At 33.2% G+C, this 13,258-nt stretch overlaps 1 protein-coding gene across 1 annotated transcript; it reads right to left on the reverse strand.

Annotated features, from left to right (window-relative positions):
* Positions 1-682: 682 nt before the first annotated feature.
* On the reverse strand, positions 683-12,710 carry LOC110023528 (zinc finger AN1 and C2H2 domain-containing stress-associated protein 16-like). The gene is made up of 3 exons (XM_020722995.1): positions 12,553-12,710; positions 1,806-2,566; positions 683-881 (listed from the first exon to the last, which is right to left on the reverse strand). The coding sequence occupies exons 1-3, from the start codon at positions 12,649-12,651 to the stop codon at positions 878-880; spliced, it is 864 nt and encodes a 287-aa protein (XP_020578654.1). The 5' UTR covers positions 12,652-12,710; the 3' UTR covers positions 683-877.
* Positions 12,711-13,258: the final 548 nt, after the last annotated feature.

Consider the following 13,258-nt stretch of genomic DNA (forward strand, 5'->3'; position numbering starts at 1 on the left):
AAATATTAACATTTTGATTTTTAAAAACTTAAATACACATTTTCATTCAAGACTAAGATAACATATACATCAACAAAATTGATGTTTAATTAAATATCTACTATAATTAGAAATTATTTATAAAGTTTAGAAATTATGAAAATAATAGAACATAAGTGGATGTATACTTTTTCGCTAAAAGATTTCAATTATCCTCTCAATATAAGAAAAAATTTTGGCGAAGAATAATCTAACTAAAAATTAATATGGTATATAATTAATCAATTAAAATCTACTCAAAATAAACTTAATGTTATGATACTACACTGAACCAAAATATTTTGTAAGGACATTTCTATAACAAAAAAAAATGTCACTATGACGGAAAAAAATTGCGTACATAAGACGTACACAAAGTTACGTACGTCTGTAACCTGCAAACAGGTTACATGGAAGATTTTGGGAGGTTATAACCGTGTTATACCCCCTGTAATCTCCATGTAACCTACCTGTGTATGAAAACAACAGCGTAAAACTTACTAGAAGGTACATGTAGGTTACAAGAAGATTACAAGGGGTATAACGCGGTTATAACCTCCTAAAATCAGGTTACAGACGTACGCAGCTCTGCGTACGCCTTATGTATGCAAATTTTTCCCCACTATGACACACTATCAACTGCTTAAATTTCAAATGGTGAGAAGTGTAATTCATCAGATGAAGCGTTTTGGATATGAAAATAAACTTACAATTCCTCGAAGGAAAATTACCCAATTGTGAGGATAAATTCTAAAAAAAAAAAAAAGGAAACCAAACAGCCAGCGCTCAAGCCTTGTGCATAATTTAAACATTATCCGGCACAGCAGCAAGAGCTTCTCTAGGATAAAAATGCTCCGGCTCAACTGTCAAAAAGGTTAAAAATATAAATAAGAAAAAAAAAACAGAAAAATCACTACCCAATAATTTCTGATTAACTGTCCCTAATTTATTAATTTTTTTCTTATGCAATTTAAGTAATTTAGGCTTAGTTTGGGGCAGCTTATCTGCCCTCACTATTTGGAAGTTGTGTTTGAGCAGCTTATTCAAAAACGTAGTTCATTTTTTACACTAAACGCGGAAAGCGGGTCGAACCACACTGCTTCCAGATAAACGGCTTATCTGGATAAGCACAAGCTGCCCCAAACACACCCTTAATAGTTTAGTATTTGATATGTAAATACAAAAAGAAAGATTTGTATACATACCACCAATCAACTCTTATGTATTTACATCTAACACCTACAAATTTAATTTTTAAATACACCACCTTACCTATGTATGAAAATGTGTATTTCACATTTTTAAAAGTTAAAAGGTTGGCATTTTCTGTGATATGAAAGTCTTGGATGGTATAAATGTAAGAAAGCAAAATTTTGGTGTCAGATGTGTCCATACATAGAAATTATGTGCTACTTGTGTAAATTACCCAACAAAAAACCGCAAACAGCGCAGTTAATTAAAAGGGGGCATTTACATACATAGCACACAATTCTTATGTATTTTACATATTGCACACCTAAGCTTTCACATTTACACAGAGCACTTGAATCTTAAATATCACATCAAAATAAAAATTTCATTATTTTTTCAACGTGAAAAACACTTATTTTATGCACAAGTTTAACCCACCAAAAATATATATATATATATATATACACACACACATGTTTAGGTGTGAGATATGTAAATACATAAGAATTAAAACCTAGTTATGTAAATTTCCCAAAAAAAACTTCAAAATTCTCCCAACTAATGCTGAAGCATGCATAAAAGAAGATTTAGCGTACCTTCCAAGCCCAGTAGAATCTCCATGGTGCTCTTCAACATGCTCTACTAACAACACTGGATCTCTGAATGTTTCGTTGCACACGGGACAAACATCAAACGCCGCCATATTTAAACCCTGTGGTACAGAGTCTTCGTGTACTTTCTCAACATGCTCAATCAGAGCATTCACATTACCGAACCTTGATTGGCATTGCAGGCACTGCTCTGCAAGCTCGCCGCGGCCCTGCGCCATACCATCTTTCGCCTTTCTTAACACTTTCTTAGTCGCAATGCTCAGTCTCTGCATGCCGGCTTCCGCAGAGGCCCGAATGCTCGACGCCGCATTTAGAAGATTTGAACTCAGTTTTGCAGAGCCATTTGGAGTTCGACTTGGGGTGGAGATGTTTTTCTGGCTTTTTCTGAGCACGTCTAAGAAAGGGAAGCTGGAATCGGGTTTCTTCGGCCCAGTGCAGTTATGATTTGCAGCAAACTTATGTCTCAGACAATGGTCCTGGTTGCAATTCTTGCAACGAATGGTGTTTGAGAAAAATAGTGTTTCGTTGCATTCGGTGGCAGGACAGAGTTTCTTCTTGGATGGTTTCTGATAAGTGGAGGGGTCACAGTCACAATTTACATGAGTATCCCAGGTGATGTCTGGATCTTCGTTGGGAAGAAGACGAACCCCTTGCGCACAGAGGGGACAGATTAGTAGAGTCATGTCTATCTGGTTGGCAACTGGACATGGGTGCTTTGTGTAACTTCTGTGTCGCAGGCAGAATACCTGTTCATCATGTTAATAATCCCACCATATTCAAACATCAAAATTAAAAGCAGAGATTTGTGTCTGAGTTTTTTTTTTTTTTTAAACCATCCAAAAGTTCGCAAGATAGGAGTTTATTATACTGTAGGCGGCGATTGAACACAAAAACTGGTCAACAACTTTCGAACACCTTGCAAATCGAACAAATTGATATTCACATTTGAATCTATAAGTTTAGTTCATCCAATAATCATGGAGCTAGGTGCCAAAATAGTTTCCCAACTATCCAGAGTTTATAAAAGTGTTAAATTAGTCCATAGATCATTTTAACCGGGCTAAAATAGGAGCAATTATTAGGTGTAGAGTAAGTACATGCAGATTTTATTGCATTTTGATTTATTGGTTGTATTGATACAATCAATACAATCAAAATATAATGAAATCCATATATGCGGAATACACACCTAAAATAGTCATCATCATAGCTATTTCAACGTATATTAAAAGATTCTTGAGGAATAAATCAATAAAACTATAAACTCTAGGACGAAAATGACCCCTACAAAGTATTAAGAGACCATTTTGATATTTTTCTTAATAATCATGTATTTAATGACTCCCATCTCAAACGATACTCCACATGTAATTGACAGATCCTGGGTTAGATATTAGTTCTTGAATCGATTTAGGGATGGTGATTCATAGGCTCTTGTTCGACAACCATATTCATTTATTTCAACCTGACACAAAAATTTCAACTTAATTATGTAACATGGTTTTTTGTTTAGTTATCTAAAATCACATTAACATGCAATCTTCACCTTAATTATGGAATATAGTACATATCATCTTAATCTCCAAATTTATAAATAAGAGTAAACTGACTGTTGAAGTAAATGGCATATGAGCTGCATACATATCAATGAAATCAATAAAAAGGCATAATTTAAGGATCTCCCAGAATTTAAGCAACCACCAAAAATACCGAAAAATTGGTTCTTTAATGTTGCTGTAAGGGCGCAGAATCACACAAAAGGTTGAAAGACTCAAAACAGGTTCTGAAGCAAGTCGGTAGAGAGGTAGTCCAGGATCTAATGCACAGAGAAAATATCTTCAATTGTTGACCTTGAACTTTCCTTACAAAAACTAATTTTGTTGATTCAATCTTTAGTTTTTGATGAATATTTACTCGAAAGATCCCCAAATTTAAGTAATGACAAAATATATAAATGAAAAAATCACACCTATAAAAAGGTGTCAAATTTAATTTCAAAATTAACATTGTCAAGTACTCCTAAGCAGTTAGGGTGACAATCATGTGCACAAAATATTACTAAATTCAACTTTTGTAATTAGGTTGACAGAACTCGAGGGAAAAGGTACCGCCAGGAATCGTCATAAAGCAAGCACATGGCCAAACTATAATCCTATCAAAGAGACAAATATATGAAAATTAGGCTTATTATTTTACAAATTATTACCTGTAAATTATGCCGAGAAATAAGTATAAAGAACTATTATAATTATGAAAATGTATAATTTAATAAGATAGTTACTTTCTATTATATTAAGACAAATCGGATTGAACAAATCACTTGAATTTATCTTATATAAAAATTGTTGCGTGCTAGAAAACTTATGTCTTAGTCTAGTATAATTTTCCAACACACACACACACACACGTAAATAATGATGTAAGAGAAACAATTTTTTTATGTGCAAAAATCCTGGAAAAGAAAAAAAAACACAAGGCATGACCCAATCAAAGTAATGCAATAGAAATTAGAAAGTACAAAAATCCACTATTCTCCTGTATTAAGAAGGATTGGATTACAAGATAATGTTGAAATAAAAGTAATTTTAAAATAACCCAACATATAGAATTGTTAAGAATAATTGAGACTAAAATTGTTGTAGTTTAACAATAATAGTTGCAGGGGGACTATAACGAATGTAATTAGTTACAAAAATCATAGTTGATAGCTATGACAGTCATAGCTGAGCTACCAAAATTATAGTTAGAGACTATATCAAATAGAGTTAGCTACATAAGTCAAAGTTGCAGAAGTAGGGCGACCAAAATCGTAGTTGATTGTGGTCAACAATGGTTGGTGGTTGAAAACGACTGGTGGTTGATGGCGAACTATGATATTCAACGATGAACAATTGGTTGGTCATTATCTTGGGTGACCGATGACAACCACCATAACTTTATAAGTTAAGTTTTAGTAAGTAGCTCGTTCTTTTCTTCTCTTCTCATATTTAAGTAAAGAATGGGGGCCTATTTATATTTTTTGAGAGGGACGTGTTGGTAAATTTAATCAATCTCCCAAAACACTCCATCAGAAAATCTATATGCATTCCCTTGACCACATGTAATTTTTCAATGTTTAGATATCTTAATGGCAACATGAATCTCGTTGGATTCCTCTCGTCAAGACAGTCAATTTGACTAACAACATGCCAAATTATAATACAGTTTGAGTTTCCATTTGATACATCAAAGCCATTGACAATGATTAAAGTATTGGATCAAGGCTTATTTGGACTCGGACAAGATCACTTTGAGTGTCATCAGGTTCGTCATGTCAAGACGCTGTGTTTGACTATAAATTTATTGGACCGGGGCTCTGATGATCTTGAATTTTAATTTAGAATGTCTCATGCTCAAAATGCATTGAGTTTTGTACTTGAAGATAAACATTTGTTGATGACACATAAAGAACCAAGTCTTATGATGAAAAAATCCTTTAGAGGAGGGCAAGCAATCTGAGCAACTCTATTTGTCATGATATCAAAGCCTGCTCTAACATATTTGTCTCCATAGTGTATTTGATAACCTTGTGAGGTTCCTGAAAGCCTTAACTTGCTCTGTTTCGGCGAATATCTATTCATCCTCATGCTCTTCACATTTTAAAGATTCTGTGAAGATCCTTGGAGATCCCATATGCAATATGCTCACATGTCGATCGTGCCTCTAAAAAAAACTTAGTCTGCTCAATCATTTGCATTGTTGTCACTCACGTCAAAGTATACTTGCATCCTTGAAGCATGGACACAGACACAACATGACACGATACAACCACATAATATAATTGCAAAAAAATAAGACACAATACGATATTGACATGTTTTTATATTTTTAATAAATTATTAGTACAAATATATATATTTTTAATATTTTATACTAAGAACATCACAAAATAGCAAATGTGATCATTAAGATATATTTATAATGATAAACACATAAAAGTAGTTTTTAACAATATAAAAATTACATTCAAAATATCAAAAAAATTATAAAAACACCTAATATCAATGTCATCCATAATAAAATGAAGCGAAATATAGCAAAATGTCAATATAATAGCATAATTATCACTAATTAGATTAACACATTCAACAGTGGTGCCATCATTTATGTTTTTATATTTTTAATAAATTATTAATACAAATATATATTTTTTTTAAATTTTCTACTAAAAACATCACAAAATAGCAAATGTGATCATTAAGATATCTTTGTAATGATAAACTCCTAAAAGTAGATTTTAACAATATAAAAATTACATACAAAATATCAATAAAATTATAAAAACACCTAATGTCAATGTCATCCATAATAAAATAAAGCAAAATATAGCAAAATGTCAATATAATAGCATAATTATCACTAATTAGATTGACACATTCAACAGTGGTGCCATCATTTATGTTAGCTCAATTGCTCTCATCAATGTCACCTCCAACTTCATCAACGAAAAGCACTGTTTCTAAGCATGACTCATCAAGAGAAAGATTAGTAACTTCAATAATTTCAATATCCTCCAATGTAGCTAAGGCATCTCCACCAACATCCAATAATATTGTGTTCCCCTGAGAATGTTCTAAGCTCCTCATAAATAGATAAAAATAATATGTACTCCAGTTTCTTTCAAAACAAGAAGACAAATACGATTGAGCCAACAATTTGAAAGCTAAATTTTACAGTTGTGGGAAACTAGTTCTATAAATCATCTACCATGTTTTTCCATCAAGAATAGCTCTAGAAGCTATGAAGTCATAATTAGTAAAAACTCCACTAAATCCAAAGAATTTAGCAAACTCCAAATTAATAATTGATCTTTCTTAAATATTTGAGAAAATTGTCTTTAAGCATTTATTTCTCTCAATTGATATCTCTATATTCTTACGTAGCGCAACACGATTTAGAACTTCATTTAACTAAGCGTGATTGTAATATCTAATAAAAAATACAGTTATAAGTAACAAAATTAAAACAATTAGGATTAATAAAAAATAAACATCAAATCCAATAAAGCCTTGGATTGAGATAGTGAGTTAAACAATGAATAGAAGAGTTGCTTTTATTCCATCTTTCTACTAAAATCTCATACACAACTTTATAAAAATTGGAGTTTTCATTATCTCTCTTTACCTGGTGTCGATATATAATATATTTCATATTTTCTATCATAGAATCTCATATATCGTAGATAAGTTCGAGACAGTTTATCTGTATCAGTCAATCTCAGCATGTCATGCGTAGGTTCTATAAAATCAATAACATAATTAATTTTATCCCACCACAAATCATTCAAGATTTTTTACTTCACAAATTTTGTCTTGCTTATATCATCTTCATGATACATATTTCACTCCTCCCTGATCAACATTATTTGTAGCCTTTATTTTTTTATTTTGCATCTCCCAAGCATACTATACTTGATGTAAAACGGGATCTGCAATGGTCAACATTTTCAATTTTCAAACTCATTAAACATTGATAATCTCATTCAATAATTCATAATAAATTTTTTTATAAAATTGACATCTCTCGTAATGTCAATTATTCTATTCCATTTCTCACAAGTTGTCTCATTTCCTTTGATGTCTTTTGAAACACAAATATTTTTCAATGTTAATTTTAATGCATGAACAACGCAAAGAGTCCAAAAAATATATAGATATTGAGCCTCAATCAATACTCCTGCAACTCTGCACATGTGCATTATCAATAATTACTTTAACCACTTTATCTAAACCTACGGCTGCAATTACTACTTTAATTTCATCGACAATGTAAAATTTAACTTTATATGCCGCTTCACAGTTGGTAGTTTTATAAATATTAATCTAGATTTTGTGACTCACATGAATTTAATAGGACTTTTTTTACACATCTGTCTAACCATAAGAAATTATGGCTTATGGCAACTCCTTTCTCATTTCAAGTCTTCTTGATAGGCTCAAGCATTCTATCAACTTGTGTCATCTCTTTTTGAAACAAGGTTGTTATAAATAGATTACAACTAGAAGAAATATATCCAGTGATTATATTGTTGGCTGCATATGATAACACACTAAAATAATATGTATTTCTTATCAAATGAAATGAAAGAGCTACAAAATAAAACATTAGAGTGATTTCTTCATGTAAACAATCTCTAACTTGCAAATTAAATGCTATTTCAATAACACTATTGTACGACAATTTTTTTCTTTTGATTGCAATCATAACTTTCTGCTCTAAATAAATGTCTATTTGACTGAGAGCTATACAACTAATTAGAACCACTTTGCCCATAAAAAGTAAGTGGATCCATTTTAAATGCATCATTCTTTTTTTTGTGTTATACATGAGCATCTGACTTCTGCATTTCATGAATTTTTGTCAAAATTACTTTAATACATGCTCGAATACCAACTGCAAATTGTCGAAACAAGTGTGCTCTAACCCTAGAATATGTTCCCTTGAACTTTCCTTGACAAAAAATGACATTGAAATTCTATATTGTCTCATACTCCGATTGATCCCAATATCTCTACATATGCCAATACAAGCTTTGTTTTGTCATTTATGGGATTGTTAGAGACACTTGTAGTAATTATCATATTAATTCAAGTACTAATTGGTTTGTGTTGTTTATTCAAATGTTAGAGGCTTAGAGCTGATGCCTATATTAATCAGTGAATGAAGAGTTCAAAATTTCAACATTAGGATCTAGACATAATTTCTTATTAGATTTACCTTCATACCACTAAATTCTTTCACTATCACTTAAAATTTATCAAAACAACCACAACTTATCAACATTCACAAATCATTGAACCAAATCTACCTGTTCATACATAGATAAAGTGGTATGCAGGAAAAAATCAAAGTTTTGGTGTGAGATAGGTAAATACATAAGAATTTCATGTTACAAAATTACCATCGCAAAAAAAGAAGAAAAATAAATAAGGGACAAAGCACCAAGTTTAACTGTCAAACTCGCATGCGTGGATTGTCCCTCAGCTCATGCATATGCACTGGATTGTCCCCTAGACTGCGTCGAAGCTCTAGAACGCATGTGAGATTGTGTGGAAGCTCTTTATCGTGCTCTGGATCATGCCCTAGCTGGAGTCAAAACTCTGGATAGTCTCTAGCTTGCGTTGAAGCTCTGGATCACATGAAAATTTGTATCGTGCTCTGGAGCACGCCCTGGCTAAAGTCAAAGCTTTAGATTGCATCGAAGACCCCCTCGCTTTGATTAAGGCTGCTCAGTAACTCCTTTTCATTGATCATGGCTGCTCGGCGACTCCGTTGCTTCGACTAGTGACACTTGACGACTGCCCCGCAGTTGATAGTAAGACGATAATACCTATAGATAGGGCTGTCAAAATGACTCGCTGTTCGCCAACAGCCGAACACGAACAACACGAATAAATATTTGTTCGTTCGTGTCGTTTTAGCTCGAAATACTACTAAACAATTATATATATATATCTTTGATGAGTAATATTTTTAAAAAAATTAATTGACTACAAGGCTACAAAGATTTATAATCAATTAAAAGTATTAATGAAAAAATTAGAATAAAAATTAGTAAACTATATTCAAATGATGTTTTAAATCTTGTCTCAATCCTTAACATCTTATGACTATGTGATTAGGGTTGTCAAAATGACTCTTTGTTCGTGAACGGCTCGTGTTCGACTCGTTAAGCAAACGAGCCGAACACGAATACTCTTTCTGAGCTCGAAATATAAACGAGCCAATCACCAGCTGAGCCTGGACTCGCTCGTGTTTGGCTCTTTTACACCCCTACCTACAGAACATCGCAATTACTATTATTTTTTTTTTTTTGTCGCTGCTTCAATAACACTTGAATTTATCTTCCCTTATGTTGAGCCATGTCTGAGCAGTGTGTCTGGTAAGTGACAAATTAATTAGACAGCTCTGATAAGTTTAGTAGAGTGTCGGACACGCATTAGCCGGTGTCAGGGCCGTATCTGTCTCAAATACGTGTTGGACACGAGTATGGCTTCTTTTTGGAGGCGCAGGTGCTTTATAGCTCCCAGCCTTCTACATTTTCGCACCCCCGTAAGCCCCTATCTTTTTTTCTACTGTTGTTCCAATCTCTGAACCGTAACCCTGCAACCTTGCTATTGTTCCAACACTTCCCCTGCACAACCACTGTTGTTCACCCACCCATAACTATTTCTCATGTCATCTCGTTGTTTTCCCCACCGCCGAACCACCTTCCACAACCCAGTTGTTGTTCCCGCCGCCAAGAACCGCCCTTAACCATTGCTTCTTCATTGACCAATCCACCCACCCCCTTGTTAGTGCCTCTCCAAGCCTCTATTGATCATCACTACTACCCCTGATCTACCTTAGTTAAGTTTGTGTGTCGTGTGTTGGTTCTAACCACCTATTTACTTTTAATATTTTTTTTTTACTATTGTGATTTGAGTTAACTCTGATATCACCAACTCAATTCTTTATTTTGTAGAACAACTTATATTTAAACACTCACAATTTTCTAGTATCATATTATGAAAGAGACTTGGCATTTTACAGTTTTTCGCAGAAAAAAAATAGTTTTATAACTTGAGCTCTTAAGTCATCCAAGTGAAGGGCATGTGGTGAATTAATTAAATTAAACACATATTAATTATTAGATTTATGATTTTTAAATTCATAATCATATGTTTGACAAAATATAATTAATAGAATTAAGTTCTATAAGAAATATTTTTTAATCACTTAATTGTGAAATAAAGCTAATTTAGAAGGTAATTTGGACCGACTGGTTCAATATAACGAGATCGGTTCACCAGTTGTTGGTTCAACCGATGACGTACACCGATTTTCACCAATTCAATTCGAAAATAGTTTTTGAGGCTGCCCAGACCGGTCATATGCCATATTCACGATTGAAACAATTGAATCAACTGGTTTGATCTAATTTTTAAAGCCTTGGTATTTTATGTTCGATATACAAACCATCTTCACTAAATTATACAGCACTAAGAACTTTATTTTAAAAGTATTTTCAATAAATTTTATAAGCCTTATGAGTATGAAAATAAAAAGTTTCTTATTACACAAGTATTTCTTAAGGAATTAGTACATCATTAAAAGAGGATAATTTGGGAAACAATAAAAGATAAATTTGTGCTTAATGATATTTATGCAGATCACTTTAGGATAATTTGGTCAAAGTTTAAAAGAAAAATACTAAAGTCATAGAACTGTTCGAGAATGTTAAAAGCCTGCATGAACTTGTCCAAATCAATATGAATTGGCTTGGGTCATTATAAACTCGCTAAGAAGAAGCTCAAAACTTGCTAAAGCATGGTGAACTCACCAGAGTTCACTCGTTCAAAGATAATTTCAAGGGTATTCATCTAAGATCTATTGTACTTGCTTAAGATCATGAGAAACTCACTAGCAAGTGACTTCAGCAAGTGGATGACTAAGCATACTAAGCCGGTGACTTCCACAAATTAAATTAGCTACTCAATGACCTGAGTTGGAGGTCTTGGTTGGGCTATACAACGCATGTATTTAATAGCAAGTGTTCATTAAGGCTTGTTTTATACTTTTCTTATCATATAACTTGACAAGTAAACTCCTTCAAACGCTTGAACCCTAATCACAAACTTGTAGTCAGGTAATTACAGGGAATGCCAAGGGAAGAGGGGATCATAGCCAATTTGGGGTTTGTGCTCTAGTGATTTATTATAGTAAAATCCAAATAGTTCTTGAAGTTGAAAATCCAAAGAAGAAGAAAAATGAAAATCAAGAACAAAAGAATTTGCGGGGTTCAGCAATTTGTGCCAACGTCCTCGGGACCAGAGCGGCTTCACTATTCCAGAAAAATCAGTTCACACCCATACGGTTGCAAATCAAATATATAGATAAAACCCACATATAAAATTACACAAATACCCCTGTACCGTATCCCCCAACCTACTTAACGAAACTCTCCCAATTGGACTCCACTCCACTGTCTCGCTCTGTTCCGCTACAGCATCTATAAGCCATATCTAACAGTTCTCGCTATTTATCTTTCTTTCTTGTCCTCTTCATGTTAAGTGTGTTAGTAAAATCCTAAATTGCTCAAATAATTTTAATATTTTATTGGGTACGAGCCACGTGAATTTACTGAACATAGGATGAAAATCTAATGTTCTTATGAATCTTAAAAATATTTTCTATAACTCAACAGCCAGATTAGCCGATTCAGTAATCTAATTATTACAAGACCTGTTCATCACATAATAAGCCCTATATAATTCTAGAAATAACTTACAAGTGCCAGAGAAAATATTCTTAATCAATCAAATATATATATATATATATATATATATATATATATATCAAAACGAAATCAATGTGGCAAATGCTGCTGTATTTGCCCAATGCCAGGCTCAAACTGAGCAACTTCAAAGAACTAAAAACCCAATATCCCAAAGAATCACCGAGCCGGCACTACCAAAAATAGAACATGAATCCAATACCACAACAAACAAAGATTCAATCGAAAAGGCTATTTCGTACAATGCGTGCCTGTCCGATTAAGCACGATGCAGACCCATTCCGACACATCAATTTAATTTCCAGGGAACCCCAAAAAATTGATGCCGTCTCCCCATTCCATGGATAGGAATCCAAAACAGAAAACCAGATATTCAAGAATGACAGTCGAAGAAGAAGAAGAAGAAGAGTCACATACCTGATCGCATCGGTCGCAGTTGAAGGGGAGGAAGTCGATGAGCTTGCATTCTTCAACGCCGCAGCGCTTGCCAATATCAGCTAAAGCCGTCGTGCTCATCGGTGAACAAGGTGACGGCTCCAGCACTCGAACCTTCGACTAGAAGCAGGCCTCGGCTCTCCGCCCGCCTCAGTCTCTGCTAACTGCTACTGGTAGTGTAGCAGTTGTGCGGAGCGGCGTGTTATATTTGCCAAAACGCCCTGGCTATTATTTTAAAATTTACATAATTAAAAATTGTTAATTGTTAATCATAATTATAACTAAAATTTGTTAAAAATTACATTTCTTTGTGGGGAAATATCTTAAAATGCAAACGGTATTATTAAAATAATCATAAATTTTAATACATTCTAAGAAGATTTACATATATATCACTCAATTTATATGTATTTACACATCTAACACTTAAACTTCAATTTTTACATATATGCCACTTTTTTTGTGCATAAAAATATGTATTTCACTTTTAAGAAATTAAAATGATGACATTTTTTATGTTGTATGAAAAACTTAGATGGTATGAACATAAATATAAATATATATTTCACTTTTTAAAAATTGAAATGTTGATATTTTTTATTTAAATAACAATATTTTTGGTAGGGCTATCAAAACGGCTCGTTATTCGCGAACAGCTCGTGTTCGGCTCGTTAAGAAGCTCGTGTTA

This window comes from Phalaenopsis equestris, unplaced genomic scaffold, assembly GCF_001263595.1.
Source record: "Phalaenopsis equestris unplaced genomic scaffold, ASM126359v1 Scaffold000224, whole genome shotgun sequence".
NCBI lineage: Eukaryota > Viridiplantae > Streptophyta > Magnoliopsida > Asparagales > Orchidaceae > Phalaenopsis > Phalaenopsis equestris.

Coding starts and splice junctions, on each gene's coding strand:
- LOC110023528 (XM_020722995.1), bottom strand. CDS start 12,651: ATGAGCACGACGGCTTTAGCTGATATTGGCAAGCGCTGCGGCGTTGAA. Junction 2,567..12,552: donor ACTGCGACCGATGCGATCAG/GTATGTGACTCT, acceptor CATGATGAACAG/GTATTCTGCCTGCGACACAG.